The sequence below is a fragment of the Amborella trichopoda genome, chromosome 1 (assembly GCF_054954075.1).
Source record: "Amborella trichopoda isolate Santa Cruz 75 chromosome 1, AtrichopodaSantaCruz75HAP2 v2.0, whole genome shotgun sequence".
Classification (NCBI taxonomy): Eukaryota; Viridiplantae; Streptophyta; class Magnoliopsida; order Amborellales; family Amborellaceae; genus Amborella; species Amborella trichopoda.
The window spans coordinates 45084307-45103535 of NC_142336.1; the positions used below are offsets into that span (position 1 = coordinate 45084307).

A 19229-nucleotide genomic window follows, 5' to 3' on the forward strand; every position below is an offset into this window, starting at 1 on the left:
ATGTGGTTTCAACTCTGGAAATCTTTGTGATAGCCTTAAAATATATTTTCATCTTTATTTATAAAGTTTAAAGCTTCAAAAATAATATAAATCGGCAGATCTGTGAAAACTTGAAAATCTTAAAAATTGACGGTCCAAAATGTATTACAAAATACACTATTTTCAAAGCTTGAAATCCTTTTTTTTTATGTCCATGCATCTTGATGTCACGATGATCAATTTGAAGATATTTGGACATCAAAACAATCTCTTCTAGTAAATTTTTTAGGGTAGGCTCTAATTTTATGGTTTAGAGCCTCAGCTCTATATAAACTTTTCCCGTATCAAATTCCCAGTCGACCCAGCTGGTTACACTGGATTGCGTGGTATTTTGTAACTCAAAAAGCCATCCGAATTCTGTTTACTTCAAAGACGAACCTTGTTGTCACTGTATAAATTGCCATTATGAATCCCATCGAGATGCATACAAGGATAATGGAATGCCATACTATTTTTACTTGTAGCATATTAAGATGTGCACGACTTTCTAAATCAGGAGTTTACACTTCTTTGTAAATTTCTATAGAAATTTAACCAAAGTACTGCCTGTAATACGAGAAACATATTTCCAGCGCCCAACAAAGTATGTGGTTTTAGCTTTCAACCGATCCATTAACGATACTTTCATGAAATCAAAACAAAGTCTAAGCAGAACTTTTATGCCAAGCTTTGTATCAGAAACTTGGAAAGAAGTCCTTCATCTACAAGTTTACAATCACAGCTTCTTGTAGAACATACTGCTTGAATACGGTATCTTCGAAATTCTCTACAAGGTCTTTTTGAGAGTCAGTTGTTCCATGCCTTATTTATTCACGGAGAACTGAGAACTTGATAGTATGGCTTGCAATTCTGCAGAAAAAGAGTTTCCTCCTTTGCATAGTTTCGAGACAAATGATTCAATCTGAAACAGCAAAGAAACGAGATTTGCCCTTGCTTTCTGAATGAGACACTAACAATGCAAAAAGATTTCAATACTAAATTGTCAAATAAATAAACAGGCCTTTATCATGGGAGGCAATTGGATGGGTCATCAGCTCAGATATTCCTTTGACAACAGATTGTTTGCATAGCTCTGAATTGCATGGATGTTTTCAGGATGAAGGAAACACAAGAATGTTGGATTGTATAGTATAAAGAGAAATGTAAAAAATGTGAAAAAAATAAATAGAAAAGCATGGAAGGATATCTTCTCTTCATATATTGGATGGTTAAGCATCAGCAGAAAATTGTTGTTCACAATAGCTCGGACAAGGACTTCCTTGGCTTCTTCATGTTTCTTTTTCAGCAGGCTGCACATCTGCAAACATGGGAAGTATCAATGTCAACTCGTTTTGAATGCTTTGAGAAAAAGGATTCGTCTTGTGTTCAGTTTTGAAACTGTTTCCATACGATCCAGAAATGAATTCTATCTACTGCTTCAATCCTGGTTGTTTGACTCGTACCCTGGTGATTGTGATGTATATTTCTGATGACAAAAGTTTGGGAAAAATTGCATAAAACCCCCCAAAATGGATTTTCTAAGCAATATACCCCCAACCTAACTTTTTCTAGCAACTTTTTCCCCAAAACCATGTTCCCTAGCAAATATCCCCCCAACTCAAAAAAAAAAAAAAAAAAAAAAAAATGAGACTAAAATACCCCTTGTTTGGAAAAAAAAACGAGACTAAATACGATCCGACACTTCACCATGACGGCCAGGCGTTCCGGCACTTGAGTCACTGATTTGGAACGGTCCGACACTTCACCATGGTGGTCCGACGTTTGGAAGAGGTGGTCCGGCGTTTGGAAGAGGCGGTCCGGTGTTTGGGAGAGGTCGTTCTAGCGTTTTACAAGTGCGGTCCAGCATTTGCTTGTGTCTGGAATAGGCAGCCCGGCAGTGTACAGTTCCAGTCCGACAATGGATGGATCCGGTAATATACAACTGCGGTTCGGCGTTTCTTTTTATTTGGATCCGAAAATGATTTGTTATGTAGGGGGTATTTGCTATAAAACTTGATTTTTTGGGAAAAATATGCTAAGAAAAATTAGGGTGGGGGTAAAGTGCCTAGAAAGTCTACTTTTGGGGGTTTTATGCAATTTTCCCAAAAGTTTATATAAGGTTGAGATCCTAAACAATCAAATTAAAGGGCTCCTCAAAAAGTGAGTAGAATAAGTTGTTTCGATGCTGAAAAATGCTCGAATCCGATCAACTCAACCTTGGACATAAAAAAAATGGACTTCAAGTCTTGAAAATAGTGCATCTTGTACTACATTATCTAGACCATCAATTTTTAAGTGTTCATAGATCTTCTTGATAAACACTATTTTTTAAGCTTGAAATTTCATAATTAAAGATTAAAATAAATTTTCAAGCCACCATAAAGATTTCTGGTACTGAAATGACATCTTCGATACCATTTGAAGGTGAGCCTTACTTAGATTGTTTAAGGCCTCAGACATACAAACCACACCCTTACGTGATTCATCTTCAGTTATGGAAATCTAATAAAAAATAGAAATGGCATATGAACTACATATAGAAGTACAACGATCATATATCAAGCAAGTGATTCTATAGAGTAAATGCACTCAATGGAATTTCATCTCAAGATGATGATGAAATATCACAATTTAAAGTAAAAAAAAAAAGAAAAAGATTCTCATTGGTATTAATGAAATTCAGCTCTGTGTATGTACAGAATAAAAATCTCAATAGAACCAAATAGACCGAAAATACCCTTCTTTATCTAAAAAATTTGAGGCATGAGGCAATAGTACTATCATTCTCTAGTTAAAGTGCAATGACGTCAAATGAGGAACATACAAAGAAATGTCTGTACGAAACAACCTTGGATTTCAAGTTAGTGAAATTAAAATCAGCAGCATTTCTAATGGTGTCTTCCCCCCAAGATGTCTTCTTGAGGTGACAATATGAGCTCAAGACATCTAGTGGACCATGCAGCATGCCTTATATGAAGATAACCAAGTTGCTGAAAGTCTTACAGGCAAAGCGCAGTGCAAAGTACTATTTTTTTGGGTAAAACTAGAGGCACCATCTTGTGTTGGATCATGTAGATAGATAATCCTATTTGGGAATCACCATCAAGTATTATCAGTCTGGGTGTGGTCTTGCACCCTGCGGGATCCCCAACACCATCATGTACACTTGTTTATGTATTTTATGTTGATCGACAAAAAGAAATATTTTCTTAGGATAAACATTGGAGTTGGTGGGCTTCCAGAAATTGAACACTGTATAAAGTGGTTAAAAGATTTAACATTATGTACTCTAGAATAAAAAATACAGGATGACATACTAAATTTATTGCAATTCATATGGTGCAAATCAAGTTTCAGGAGAAACTGAACATTGTATGCTTTAGAATGTAAATGAGTGCATATGGTTGGATTTACATGCTGCTCCTATAGATTTAAAAATTTATGGTGACTCGGACATACTCTTTAACTTCTATGATTCTCACTAGACAAATTTAATATTTTAAAAGCATTCTAAATGATAAGTTAACTTTACTAAAAAGCATTCTAAATGAGGTGCAACAATATGATAGGCATTAATCAAGTAAGATATTTTCACTGTTCCATAACTTGCAATACATAAGGATGTATCGATAGGCACTGAAACAAATCACAAAAAGAAAAAAGATAAGTACAAAGCACTTTATAGGGCGGATACAATAACAGTATACAGTATATTTATAATCTTTTCTTTATAATTTGTATGACATTATTTATCTACAGATTTAATTAATTGGAAAGCATTAATGATAAATGGTTCTTAAAGTGCTTATCATTTTTGGAAGGACCAACATCTCAGATCTCACTTGAGAGCAAATTCATTTCTTATAAACCACAAAGTAGCTTCATAAATAGGGGGCGGGGGGGGAGTCAATATTTCATTATGAAAGAATCTTGATTCTGGACCAAATGTAATGAGATTACAAGTAGACAGAACACAATTTCAACTTCTACATAATATGATTTCTAGAAATTACAGTATCAAATTTGTGATATCAAAATACAAACTGGGAAAGTCACCCTATTTCAAGGATGCTGAAGCTTGTCACTAAACAATTTACATGTTGCATATGGAAATCACAAAGCACGCATCAAGGTACTAGAGACTCACATAGACGCTCACTAAATTATTTAGATATGCATTGCACCAAATAAATATGAAATATATAATGTAACTCCTAAACAACCAATTCACATACATCTTCAAGCTCCTTTGAATAGGCTTCAGCTTTTTCTATATTTTCATCATTGCCAAGTAGTAAGTGAACATCTAAATCTGCTGTGGTTGACTTCAGAAGAGCAACACCTATAGGACTCGGATGGTGAATACCATCATGGGGAGCATCTTCAGCAGTCTCAACGACGGAAACCTATTCAGGAAAAAACATAGTGGATTTGAGATTCATATTGCACAAATGAAGCGCACTAGACAAAAACAAGATATGCTTGAAGATCAGGTAAAGCACCTGTTTTTCTTCAATAATTGGAGAAGCCACCCGAGCTTTCCTGCTGATCCTCATAAATAAAGCATGCATCATTATTAAAATCCAGTTATATCTGATTTCTGATGGAAAAGTGGATGATAGAAGGAACCTGTGCTTAGGAAAGGGTGATGTTGTAAGCCTCTTCAATGGATTTACAACCACTGCATCAGCACTTGGTCTCTAAAATATGTTTCCAGCATTTTGAGTTTAAAAAACTGTTCATTGAGAATAATATGGTGCATAAAATAAATTAGGCAACAAAAAAGCAATGTGCTCCGAATATAAACTAAAAACTAGGAGACCGGTGAGCCACACAACTTCCCCACAAAGAATCCCACCTCAGAATATTCGAAGATGCAAAATATTACTTCAAACAATGGTCATTTGGCACTTCACAACCATAGGGGTACCATGTAGAAACTGTGGCTTGATTGAGTTAAAACTTCTCACAAACCAATGATTTTACTGGGAAACTACGTATGCTTGCTCTATCATCATTACAGACAATGTCAAGATCTCAACTTTAGACACAAAGGAACATAAAATATGGCATCCTAGGCATCTAAAATGGACCAAAGTGATATCACTAGAGAGATTTTCCACATGACGAAATCACTGGTTGAGTCTACAGTGAATCGAACATCATAAGATTTCTCAATTATGTTGTGATAGGATATTTCAATTGTAGTAACATGTCATATTTGAAATTATATTTCTTTTTTTAAGACTGAGGTTCAGGTGATCACTTAGAATTTATTTTAGTGCTTATATCCTAGTTTAGTTTCTTGCATCATCTGCTAGTATTGTTGTAATTTGTAGACTAATATGAAAGCCACTTGAAAAGCATCGAATACCAAGCAGCAAACAACATACGATAAAAAATAGAAGTAATTAACATAATGATTCCCAGAAACACTAGAAGGAAAATCCAATTTATTCTATAAATTGAGTACCATCTAACCTACCATATTTGCACCCTATTGAAATACATCTTGATTGCTCTGTCATGTGCACCCTCACCTATATACCCAGTGAAGCTGGGAAGTCATGTAATTTTAGAAGTGAGAAGCATTGAGGAAAAAAAGCACCAAGCTGCCATTCATTTCATCTAATTATGAACACAAATTAGCATGCACAAAATACAATCGATAATACATATTGCTTGGATTGAAATGCTCTCATGATAGGAAAAAGGTAGGAATGTCCTCTACTTACATGTTACTATAGTTGCCCCTTTAATCATTCAATATTCATAAATTGAGTAAGTTATTTTGTTCATTATAAAGGGTATTGTTGATATTTCACTAAAAAGACGAGGGTAATTATTAAGTGAAGTTCTAGGTACTTTATTGATATAAATGCCTTTGTCTTTCAGTGAATATTTCAGATGTCATTCTCGAGACGAAACAAACTATTTGTCTTTTGGTGCAAATATCAACAACACCTTTTTTAACGATAAAAATACCCTTAGTCATTTTATAATAATCAAACAAAGAAAGAGGCAACTAAAGTAATTTAGCAGTTCACACCCATTCTATATGTAACACGTGCGTGTGTGTGTGTATACAATGAATCAATCACCTGAAATGGGTCAAATTGGTGATTCTAATAGCTTACTCTTTCATAGCGATTCCCGCATAAAATAAAAAGGAAGAAAAATAATTATTTTCCAAAATTTTTTGAGTCAATTGAAATCAATCATTTTTAGATTTAAGCTAATTTAACTTGATTTAGTAGTTTAAAAACAATTGAATTGATTTATTCAAAAATTCAATTTCAAGTGAATACACAATGAAGTAATGTTTGATTTAAATCAATTTATTCGAATTTCAATTGAAAACAGAATTGAAAAGCAATTTGAAGCGTATGCTATGCTTTTGTGGGAGCATGGTGTACATCTACTCCCTCGATCAGAAGACTTACTAAGAAGGATATTTTCTAATCCAAAATTAAAACCACATAAGAATCACCAGATGAATATTATTAGAAGAAAAAGATTTGAAATTTGAGTTCTTTAACACTTAGATCGCACCCTCTAATAATTGTACAGTCTCTATTTAATCTTGAGGTATTATTTTTTCAAGTGCTTAGAGGGTGCAACTAGGAAATATTTTTTATTAGGTTAATCTACGAGTTGAAGAGGTTAAATCCCCAAAATTTGGGATCCTAAAATTAATCCTAGACATGTTTTACTCTAAGAAGTAATGAGAGAGTAAATAGATAGCATATACGCCCCAAGAGTATAATATCTTTTGCAAGCAATTTGATTCTCTTGAAAAAAAGGGCTTCAATCATTTTTAATTTCAGAGAGAGAGGGAGAAAGAAGAATTACACATAGATCTTGTGGATCTATGAAAATGATTGTAATTGAGAGAGAAAGAGCTAAATTCAGTAATGGCTAAAAATCAATGAGAAGTGGAAAAAGGGGTCAAAAAAAAAAATTCAGGAAAATTGTCTGATTTTTTAAAAAGCTGACAACTGACATTTTTGTCCAAAACAGAATCAGCCACCCACCCATTGATTCTAGTTCAGATTGGACAATCCTTGTTAAAATCAGCAATTTTTAAATCAATGATACACACACAAAGGATTAATCCCTCATTATCATCAAGGGCAATTCTACATAATTTCTCTAAAGTTTAACGTAACAATGTTCTTTCATGCACATGCACATTTCAATCATGCACACATAAGCAGTTTGAGTTCTTATTGGCGACTAGATCTTTTAATATTTATCACCAATTTTTAATGAATTAGAGAGCATTTAATGCATCTAGACCGTAGATAGAGAATCATCAAACAAATATGCAAATCTATGCACAAACATAGAGCTCAAATGTAAGGGCCACATCCTTGCATTCAATGATTTAACCACAAACAATTTTAAACAAGCAAATCATGTCAAAATAGAGCAACATCATGGATTAGAAGGTATAAGATGGACCTCAATTGATTTCCGTTTCAGAGATGGGCTCAGCGGTGTGTTTGCCTCATTCATGGAACGACCATTTTTTCTGGAAAGAGTTAAAGACTTGTTCACATTTTCGTTCGAAGAGCGCAACAATGCCATTGCATTCTGGACTCTGGGGGAACTCAGATCCCTGTGTCATGTTGGAGTTAAAGTAAAAAAGTATTCAAAATGTCAATAAAACGAACAAATTTTAGCACAGAAAAATATCATGATAGGCATCAATGTACCTTGACCTTTTCAAGCTGGAGATATCACATATCCTTTCAATGTTATGAGGAGAAGACATGCTCTTTCCAATAGATGCCATCTTTAATTCTATTCTGGGAGATACATTTGAACCCAAGTGTTTTGAAGGACCCTCTTTTGATTTGCCAGTTGCAATCTTCTCAGACAAAAGGAAGCTACAGAAAAATCATTTAGACACCATAGTGTTCATTTACAATATGTTTTTCAACCCAATCTCATCCCTGATCTTAGGATGGATTGATCAAAGTTCTGTTTCACAGTTCTATAGCAATATAATAGAGCCTGTAATGGAAACATAAGATGCAGAAGTATAACCTTGCAATAAGTGTTTCAAAAATAGCCAAGCTGACTCATGACAATTTTTTTTGGTTAATTTTTTACAGACTCGGCTGAGTCTTGTCCTGACCCACACAAGTCAAAATGGCTGACTCTGGCTCAGACCTTAGGGAGTTGAAGACCGGGTCCTTGTTTTGGAGTACTTCTTGCAATGCTATTAATAGAAGTGATTACATATCATAGAAATAATTCTAAGTCAACCTAAAAATCAAATGATGGTCTTGATAAATACAAAGGACTGGTGATTGAGGAATGTTACCCATCCAAAGCAATATCTCTTCAGGACTGCAGTACCAGCTACTTACGCGCATGTTGAAACATAAAATCAACAAGAAAGAAAGGATCTACATTCAAAATAAATATAAGTGAAGGAAAAAGACATTCCCCTTCCATGTAAATGGGCAATAGCCTACAAAAAGGCAAATATATAAGGAAAATATTTCGGTTACCAGAACAGCATGCGAGGTGGGCACTTAAAAGTGATAGTGTACAGATTAATAATTCCAGCAGTACTAGAGCACTACAGAAATAAATCGGCTCCCGAATTTGCACAACAAATACATATCTGGTTAATGTTCTTAGGGCAACTACGTAGCACATTTGTGGCTATCTGTTTCTTTTATGAGAGAACACCTCTGGATTCTCACTTCTACTCTCAAGTGAATCCATAATCAATAAGGACATCAACCTAAAAAGAATTCACTGATTTCATAGGTCACTCCCATGCTAAATGAACTCACATCTACTGCAGTGTGAGACCAATCATCTTGTTCAGGATTTGTTCCAATGATACATCTCACCATAGTAAGCCACAGAAAATTATTGGATATTGACTTGTGACAGCATAAAAAACTGTTCATTTCATCAACAAAATTATATTGTCTGAAGCACAGTTTCTTTTGAAGTTCAAAGGTTCTCCAACCGAATCACATCATTGTCAACGACACTTCATGCTAAAAATAAAGATGAATCCTGCTAATCAAATTCTGAGGATGAGACAATAGTAAATGTAAATAGAGATGTAAAAGAGAACTGAAATGCCCTGCTGAGGTGATACGATGACAAACAATAGCTAGAGAAGACCAAACTACTTAAACAATCACTCTTTATTCTAATAGAAAATGTTTAGTACATGCATCCACAGGATCATCTTAAAACATAAATGTGTAATTGTTAGAAATCCATATGTCCAACTCCAGAATACACTTTTAACAAGTTACCCATGGCACATAACCATGACCAACTGAAGAAAACCACTCAGTTAATTCAAAGATTCAAAGATAAATAAAAGCTACAAAGGACATACCTTATATTAGCAGAATTATCCTTTAGTGTGGCAGGACCACATGACACAGGATTATCCTTTGCCTGATGTTCTTGCTGTTTTCCATCTTTTTCAGCTTTCTTACTGCATAGTCAAACACTTCAAGAAATTAAATATTAAATTTGCCATGTGCTTTCTTTCCTTTATTGGCTCTCAAAGCCCTAAACTACCTTGCATTTTCAACATTTGATTCTGAGCAAATATGCTCCATGTGTTGCTTGTAGAGGCCATGATTCTGCTTTGAAGTTGCCGAAAAGTGAACTAAAGAGTTAGAGTACTTTAATTTGTTGAGTAGATTGGTGCCGATAGCCTCATTTCGTTTGTCCATCATAAGATTGAGCTCATTTTTGGAGGTCCTGCATTAAGGCAAAACTGATTGGAACAATGAAATAAATTTAAGAAGTAAATCAAATATTACTCGCTTCCCAATCCTATTCTTTCTACTTCTCAAGAGTTGCTCTGAATTGAATAATAATTGGCTGCCTATGGCTAATACCATTCATCCTTACTGAATATTTTTAACAGGGATGCAAAGATACATGAAGTTGGATGCACTACGAAATTTCCAGTTCTCCATGACTGATAAAAGAAGCTCAACTTCCCACTCCATCTATTTGGGAAATTGTAGACAATGAAAGAAACTTGTATTAACACTGTATTCAAAAGAGCATTAGGAGACCGTTTCATTGTCAGCACAATGTCTAAAGCTTATTACGTCGATCCCACTTCAAAATATGCGCCCATATTTAAAGGACGAGAAGTCCCTCGATTGAGAAACAGTGATCAAGTTCAGTTAATATAATAATACAAATATAAAAAGGCAAGTTAATGAAAACATATTTAAAACTTCAACCTACTTCTGCATAGGCACCAACGTAATCTTCGCAATTGAACTAATATTTCCTCCCAAAGCTTCCAACTTATTGGGCATCGTTTCCTGTCTTGCACTCGTAACAACAGCATGCTCACCACTTTGTACAGGTGCACTATCATTCACATTTTCTTTGGCAACATGATCAGATTTGTCTGAAGAGCTCCCATCTCCATTCTCTGGTTTTGATGTACACTTTGGAGCAGCAGCTTTTGAATTGTTTACAATATCAGGGTTTGAGATCTTGGATTGTGACGAAGGCCTCTGTTCTAAAGTACCACTTGGAACCAGGCATGTACTATCACTGACTTCAGAATTGACTGCACAATTTACTGTTTTTGACGGAGGAGGTTCTATTTGCAGTATGGGATCTTTGGATTTCATAGCTGATTTTTCTGCTGAAATTTCAGATTTAATGGCCTTGTTTGCTGCTTCATGGTCTTGTTTAGGTGCCTTTCTGGTTGGCAAAGCCAGCACATCATCAAGAGAATTGCGGTCAGCAGTCAGCACAGATGTGTAGGAAGAAATCTTTTGTGCAGTTTTGATCTCTTCATCAATGACACTGGGACTAGTTAACTTTGAAGCGACCTCCTTCTCTCCTTTTGGCATATCATCAATATGAATATTTTCAGAGGGAGAGTCATTTCTTTTAGCCCGGTTTAAGTCTTCTTGATTCTTATCACATTTATCAAAATCATCAAATCCTTTAATATCTGAAATTGCTCTGGATTTACTCTCCCCTTTCATCATGCTCTGATTCAAGTCAAAATTACCTAACCTGAAAACCACATTCCAGTCAGGAACTCCCAAAGCAAACTACAAATGCCACTGACAGAGAGGTCAATATAAATATAGAAAACAAAAGTAACAACCATTATCTACAATATGATAGAAAAGGATTCTCAAGCAAACATTCTGGGTATATTAATTTACCAAACAGAAAAAGACTTGTGAACTATCAATCAAGAAGGGGGGTTGAAAGAAGACAACCTGGTGAACTTACTCATTGAAATCAAAACTAAATTTGAACCGCTCACGTGTCCTGTCCTCTTGTACCTCGGCCTCCTTTCCAGTTTTACTGTTCTTCTGGGGGTTTCTAGGTGGGCTAGAGAAATCCAGGTCAGACATGTCGACTTTGAATGAAGCTAGTTTTTCAAAACAGCCATCAAATGCGAAGTCCTCATCTCTGGATAAAAAATGTACAGAATTAAGAATAGATATCAGATTTTAGAATGCAGTGCTTAAACTATGCACTCGGGCTCAGCCTAGTCAGGGTCCGAGCCCGAGTCCATCACAGAAATGGCCAAATCTTAGGTCCATCTCGGCCGATTTTCTGCAAAAAACAATTGAGACTAGCCCGATTTTTGCACTTCTCCCTTTAGAATCACCAGGGTACTGATCATGGACAACTAGGGTGATTCCCAAGTTGGCATGACAAGATTTTAAGCACACGTTTAATGTATACAGAAATCTTGTATGACCGTGAAGACTAATCACGACTATCACAGTAGCACTAATAGTGCATTGAATAGCAATGCCTAATATCATGTATGCTTTTAGCATACGGGCATCTAGAAATGAACTAAGGATATCATGACATCAAAGAAATAGCTCATGACTTAAAAATTTTAAACAAAACACAAAGAAAATCAACAAAGACTCTGCAACAAACTGCACGTAACAGGTTGACCTCCAGGCAGCTTGGTGAAGCCACAAAGGTTAAGAAAGCCCAAGAAAAAGACAGAAAAGGAATTTCGTAAATAAACCAAATCAACTTCCAGTAGTTACAGCACATTTCATGTGGCTATCTCCCTATCTCTTCGTTCCACATAAACAGAATGCAGAATAATTGAATACAATTGCAACTAACACCATGTCAAAAAAGTAAGACATCAACCACTTTTTTGGCTATATAATCCAAACCAAAGGTTTAGTGTCTATGCACTCACAATTTATCCGAGCTGAATGTGTGCTTTTTGCGTATGGGAACTGTTTCACAATCAAAATCCAAAGGATCTGTCCCTTTTCCTCCCAATGTCCAAGACATGAGGAGCTCTTCTCCAAGCTCATCATCTATCTCAAGTAGAAACCAGAACCATATCATTCTCTTTGCTAAGGTAATATTTTCGTAATAAATTCAATTTAACTAATCTTACTATGAACTCGGAGATGAAAATCCAAATGAAAAGTGGACCATTCCAACTGATTCTTGTGACTTTTTATGTGATCATCATCAAAGGTTAGATTCTGTCAAGTGAATTGAAATTGTTTTTATCTAACCAAGATTCTACCCTCAAGATACCTAATTGGTCATGGGATGAATGTAAAATGAAACTGGAACATATGTTCAGAGCCTACCATATATTACTTATGTGCCATGCCATGCCATGGATGAAAGGGCTTTCAATAATCATACCGAGAATCTTGCTTTCCTTTTTTGAACCAGCAGTTGAGGATGACCCCTTCCATGATTCCGACATTTTGCATATAGATAGATGATTGAATGTTATGTCTCTGCAATCATTTAGGAATTTCAGGTAAGAAGAACAATGGTTTCAAGCAGAGAAATTTATGGTTGAAACCATAGAGTTTGTGTACTGTTCAGATTCGATTGAGCTTTTTTATCTTCTTGGTACATAGATTAGAACTATGAGACCATTTATATTTGTTACAAGTAGGTCACAATTATTTGATGTCGAAGTGGATGGCATAGGGTGTGTTACGAAGTTTGAGAATTTTCCTTCTTTTTTTTTTTTAACTTTGAGTCTAGCCATTGACACTCTTACAACCACCGGATTTGAAATTTGACGTACAAGAGTGATTGTGGAAAGTAAATAGTCTATTTGTATACTTTGCCTGTATACTTTTCCTAAATAAATAACTAAATAAAACTACTTCAAAAATAGGTAGCAAAACATGATTGAGGAAAATGCGTACTAGAGTAGTTTCAAGGGATCCAAAAAAAAGAAAAAGAGAAAGTCAAATGGAGTCCACAGATTTTGTCAAAGTTTTACCTCTAAAAGATCTTGGTGTGCATCCATTTAGGTCGGGAATTTGAATATGAAATGTACTTCCACTAACAATTTGAGAATCCAATCAAGGTAAACACTGTGTTATCTTGTTACAAAAGTTACTTTCAAGGTGTTATGTTCCACCAAGCAGAATCCTGCTATTACAAAGGTAAATAGAATGCTATTTTTGATATACCATTCCATACTCCATATTTTCTTGACCTCTACTTGGTATGTACTTCAGTAAACAGTGTTAAGAAAGGTACAAAATATTCAAGTAACACCATCCTCCTATTTCAGAGTATATTCTCATAATACATCGCAAACCTCACTTTTAAGGTGCTTGGTTTCAATAAATAGATCCTCCGGTAAGTAAAGCCGCTAATTTGATACAATCACTAAATAGTCCAAATTTTAATTGTCTATTCATGATAAAGTCCACATTTTCCAGATCTCTTCTATGTAATTTAGTTAGCAGTGTTTAAAGACTACATTAATCTGATTTTCTGTAGCAGTGCATCACTCAAAGGCTAAACATCCAAACTATTGAACACATATAGGTGGTAATCTTTAGCTCAAAATCCAAAAGTTGCACAAAACCTGCAGTTTGACTTGATCATGAAGAGACAATTAAAATTTTAAGCAACTCCGAATGTCCTACAGTGACATAAAACTCAGCTTGACATGCTCCTAAAGCTAACTAGAAATACATATGAAGTAAGAATATTTAAAGTGATGTAACAACAATCCATAAGTATTGCTTACCAAGCATGTAATAGATAAGGGGGAAAAAAAATCATATATCAAACATGGAAGAATTAAAATGCCAAAATCTATACGCAATATACAATGATATCTAAGTCTATGCCATGCCTTTTTAACTTAAAAATTGCCAAGAAGTTCCATTCAAGAGCTTATAATTAGCATCATGGATCATCAAAGTTTAAGTGATTGACTGTCAATGAATATCGTTCATGACTTGAATGCTACGAATAACAGATGAATTACAGACTTAGATGCAGAAACAAAATCAGAAATAGCAATGATGATTTCCCATTAAAAAATTAGGCCACAGCTGTCCATCTCTTGAACATTCTTCTAAAATGCAATGTGCCAATTCACATCCTCAATAATCAAACTATTTATAATCACCACTTATTAGAAATAATTTCTTTCTAACAATAATTGGAAAGAATTTTACGAGCTTCTATTCTATATGGCTGATTTCAAAGCAAAGTCTACAAATCTCTTCATTATCAGTTGACTTTTAAAATTCCAATTATCCAATAGAAATGCGTAAATTTGCATCTGAAAGAAAGCACAAATCTGGTCTAGTTCCATATGGGAAATGATATTAATGCAGAATGGCCATGAGAAAAAAGAATTCTCAGGAGATGAAAGAATCGATCACCAGTGAAGTTAATTTGCGAAGCTTAAATTGAAGGAGAACTTATATTTCTGGTCTATGATGTTACAGTAGATTTGGAACTGAATTTTCCGAGAATAAATTGCAGAAAACGTGCACATATCTGGTTTACTTCATACAGGAAATGATGTTAAGTAGAAAAATATGACTATAAGTATAAGATTTCACAGAAGAACAAGGAACAACCGCCTACTAGATGGGAATTTTTGGAGCTTAAATTGCAGAGTACATATTCTTGGTATATTTCATTGAGGAAATAGTTCTAAAATCGAAAAAGAAGCCATGAGAATGCTAATTAAGTAGAATAAAGAAGAACAACTTCACCTGGAAAGAGAAATTTCTAGAGCTGTAAAACACTGAGAGTTGTGATTCACAAGAACAAAACGCGATTCTCAAGCTGTGAAATGGTAGAGGTGTCTCGAAATTATAAAATTTGTATGCCTGTTTTGCTGTATTTATAGTCGGGCGCACGTCCGAAAAAGGAGCAGATGATTTTTGACGGCCCAGATACGCCCAAATATAGTCTTTAACGACTGATCTCTTGAAACGTTTTTGCACTTGTTTTAAACAGTGTTTAGGAGGGAAAGCGGCGTCATTTCGTGTCACGTTCTCATTACATGAAAAAGTACGGTGTGATCCATATGACCATAGAGTAGCTATAGTCACAAGTGTCCGACACGATTCAAAGGATGGTCAGAGACAGTGTGCGAGTTGCGTGGGGCATAGAATCTAGATGATGATCATTGGTGGATTTTCACCTCTTTACATCATCACTTTCCGTCGGATTGGGTGAGATAAACACACGAGTATAGCTTTTTCTGTGATCACATGGACCATACATATTTTTCTTCATTTCTTCTCTCTTCTCTTATTCAATAGAGAAAATTACCAAAAAAAAAAAAAAAAAAACCCCCTAGACTGCATTATCTATGCAACTTACCCTAACTTAATTTTTCTTTCTTAGTTTTTTCCCTACAAGAAACTTTCATGCAAATAACCCCCAAACCAAAACAAATAAAGAAAAGACTAAACTACCCTTAACACTATTACACACGCCTATCTCTCCAGCAGTAGAACCTGTAAGACACAACGCTCCGATAGTAGCAAAGGGCGCTCCGACAGTTGAAAAGAGTGCTCTGGCAGTTGAAAAGGGTGCTCCGGCAGTTGCAAAGGGCATTCTGACAATAGAACTTGTGAGACACATTGTTTCGGCAGTAGCGAAGGCCGCTTCAGCAATAGCGCTCCGGCAAAACTTGTGAAACGTCAAATCTCGCCAAATTGAATTTTATATGGGAATCGCATTTCCGTCTAAAAAAAAGAACTTTTTACTTTGGGGGTTTTTTGCATAGAAAAAAGTGAGAGAAAAGGTTTGGATGGGGTAAGTTGCATAAATAGTATATTTTGGAGGTTTTTTTTGGTAATTTTCCCTATTCCAAAAGCAATTAAGGTTGTTTCCCTCTCTCTCTACTAATCCCCAAGAACTTGTAAATTTGGAAGCCAAGGTCGTGAAAATGAATTAATAATGCTTTCCTTTTCTCAATTGCATAGAAATTCCATGGCAGTAAACTCCTATGTCGTGCCCATGTTCAAAACTAGGTGAAAATTTCTATTTAGAAATGAGTTATAACAAGGGATTTATCAAAGTACACTTGAGGTATTTTTATTTATTTTTAAAATATCTTAAGTGTATTTCAAAATAATATTAAAAAATATTTATTTTCAAAATACCATCAAAATACATATGATTTTGGCCTGAAATAGTTGAAAAATATAAAATATTAAATAGTTGAAATTGAAGCATATTTTAAAAAGAGAAAATATCTTCATACCCTTTGTTTTTAAGGTTTTATTTATCAATAGATCCAGGATTTCAAAACATATCTTGGAGCATAGAGATCCCATGTATTATATCTTTTAACCCCTTGAATCAACTTTATCCACTTTGATTCTATATTTTTATCCCAAGCAAATCTTTAAAAAACATGCCCTTTGTTTTAGGAGAACTTTGGTTCTTGCTATGAATTTGTAGAGAAAAGTGTTTATAAAGATGCTCAAAAGGTGTTCAAGTATCTATCTTATATGGGAGAAAACTCGATTCCATCAGTTTGGCATCAACATAGACCATGAATGAATCTCCTATAGAAAGAGAAAGAGAGAAAAACAAGTTGTAGAGATTGGATCGGGGAAGAGAGTGAAGAAGGCTGAAGAAGCTTATGGTTTCCTCAAAAGAAAATGAAGAAAGAGAGTGTGTGTGAGGAGAGAGAGAGGAATCAAAAAGTCCAAATAACTCAGCTTGACTGAAACGGGGAGAGATGGTGAAGGTGTCCACGGACTCTGACAAGGATGGTGATGCTGAAGGGAGAGATAGTGCGACGGTGGTCAGTATTAGGTACGATCTCACAGGAGGCCTTCTCTCAGAGGTGCAGTTCTATATGGTAGGCTCTTTATCTCCCCCTTTGATTGACATTTTCGGTCTTTCTGATTGGGCTAGAAGGAGTTGGAGATTATCGTATGCTCCAAAAGTTACGGTTATAGGGGAGAACAAGATCATCTTTCTCCTCCATTCTAAGGAGGATTCTATTGAGGCTTTGAAGAACCGATTTGTGCGTATTAGAGGGAAGTTGTTATCCCTTGACCCTTGGAAGCCGGATTCTCATCGTTTGTACCTTCAAAAAGGTAGCTTGTGGATCAGACTATTGGGTATACCTGTTCATGCTTGGTCACTACCAACTTTTTGTAAACTTGCTAACAAATGTTGTGAGTTTTGTGATATTGACAAGTCTGCATTCACTGGGGCAGATCTTCGGTCCGTTAGGGTTCGGATCTGGAAATTGGAAGGTGCACTTATCCCTAAGCTCTTGACTTTGCAAGTAGGTCAAGATTTTTTCTCCATTTATGTGATGCATGAAGGTGTTGAAAGAGGCTCTATCCATTCAGGAATGAAGAAGGTTGACAGTGACTCGGATGGGAGAACTGGGTGGCAAGAGGTTGTCCACCATTGTAGGGTTAGGCCGGAAAAGTGGAATTCTGGCAAGCTGCAGTGGGTAGGTGTAACAATCCTAAAATTTCAAAAAAAAAAAAAAAAAGAAAAAAGGAGAAAATATGCTTTTAAATAGGTGATGTTCTGTTTGAATATGATGGTCCTTGAGGACCATCACTATTTTCAAAAGATTTGCCTTTGCCTTTACTTTTTTCTTTTGCCTGCTTTTGCCTCCTGCTGCTTGCAGCTGGCAACGTCCTTTAGCGGACGTGGTTTTCGTACGATAAAAGTCTGTTAGAAATTTTGAATGCTGTAAATTAGAAAAATAAATTTATTTATTTTTCTTGTCTATTGTTAGAAATAAATTTGATATTTCTGCTTTTAGTAAAATTGTGATATTTCTTTCTACTGTTTTCAATATTTAGACATTGTAAAATTCATGTGCAAATGACTGCCTTATTATTTAAAAATTGACATTTTTGCAATTGATTATAGTATTGTTGTGAAATGTTTATTTGTGAATTGATATTCCATAAATTGTGATAATTCCGTATTCTTGAATTTTTATAAGAGTTTTTTTTTCTATACATATTAAATTGGCAATTATTCTAGAATGCCTTTACAAACTGCTACCTTTCTAAATTTGAGCCCAAAATATTTGATTGGTTATTTTTGAAATATTATAGAGAGTGACTGTTATTAATGGTTTAAGTGAAATTCATATTAATGGTTTTAGTGATATGTTGAGTACATGATATTGCTGCTTTCGAATGTTTAAAGAGATTTAGAAATAATTTAAGTATGCAAGTGGACTCATCCGGTTCGCCGGTGAGGTATAAGTGGACCTATCTGGGACGCCGGTAGGGATTAAGTGGACTCATTTGGTACGCCGGTGAGGTATAAGTGGACCTGCAGGGATTAAGTGGACCTATCTGGGACGCCGATAGGGATTAAGTGGACCCATCAGGACGCTGATGGGGTATATAGGTGACCTACTTGAGATGCCAGTAGGGTATTTTGTGAAATCCTTTGAATTATGTACTGCCGTTAAAAGTATTATAAGCATTTCAATTAATCGAATTGTACTTAATTATGCATTTTTTTTAAAGTGAACCTGTTAATGTATTTCTGTTAATAGATCTCCTTTTTGGAAAATATTGATATCTTTCAATCATGATTATTTTTATGATTATGATGATCACTTACTGAGTAGCCAAACTCATCAAATTATGGTAAACATTTTTTCAGGATAACTACGGATTCATTTTGAGTGTTAGTCAAGATCAACCTTGGAAGATACTGTTGTTGTGCTAGCTTTCTTTATTTACTATGTAAGACCTCGCCACTGTAAATTTGTCCTATCAATAGATGTATATATGTTTTGTCCGTCACATCTCAGGAATAATAGTATTGTAAATTCTTGGGGTGTGACAATTATGGTATCAGAGCAATAGGTTTAAGATCCTTAGGAAATTTAAAAAGAATGTACTTAAAATCGCATTTATTGTGTGTACAGACCGGGATAA

At 35.1% G+C, this 19229-nt stretch overlaps 1 protein-coding gene across 18 annotated transcripts; it reads right to left on the bottom strand.

Annotated features, from left to right (window-relative positions):
- Positions 1–490: 490 nt before the first annotated feature.
- On the bottom strand, positions 491–15155 carry LOC18442218 (uncharacterized protein At4g18490). 18 transcript variants are annotated; one of them, XM_088867458.1, is made up of 15 exons: positions 15048–15155; positions 12645–12800; positions 12236–12359; positions 11290–11472; positions 10273–11064; positions 9586–9771; positions 9398–9499; positions 7737–7910; positions 7483–7639; positions 4648–4718; positions 4521–4563; positions 4254–4424; positions 1224–1336; positions 1040–1124; positions 491–940 (listed from the first exon to the last, which is right to left on the bottom strand). In XM_088867458.1, the coding sequence occupies exons 3-14, from the start codon at positions 12331–12333 to the stop codon at positions 1070–1072; spliced, it is 2145 nt and encodes a 714-aa protein (XP_088723584.1). In that variant the 5' UTR covers positions 12334–12359; positions 12645–12800; positions 15048–15155; the 3' UTR covers positions 491–940; positions 1040–1069. The 18 variants fall into 18 exon arrangements, 11 of the variants coding, with proteins under 11 accessions (XP_088723584.1, XP_088723573.1, XP_088723570.1 ...); XM_088867447.1 differs by having other exon boundaries at positions 4521–4560; positions 7743–7910; positions 12703–12800; positions 15048–15154; XM_088867444.1 differs by having other exon boundaries at positions 7743–7910; positions 12703–12800; positions 15048–15154.
- Positions 15156–19229: the final 4074 nt, after the last annotated feature.

What these genes read in the sequence shown, in the direction of transcription:
- LOC18442218 (XM_088867415.1), bottom strand. Translation starts at nt 12,766, where the DNA reads ATGTCGGAATCATGGAAGGGGTCATCCTCAACTGCTGGTTCAAAAAAG. An exon ending in TCAAATGTTGAAAATGCAAG is followed by an intron (nt 9,500 to 9,585) that starts GTAGTTTAGGGC and finishes TTGACTATGCAG; the next exon opens with TAAGAAAGCTGAAAAAGATG. An exon ending in TGAAACGGAAATCAATTGAG is followed by an intron (nt 4,719 to 7,482) that starts GTCCATCTTATA and finishes AACATATTTTAG; the next exon opens with AGACCAAGTGCTGATGCAGT.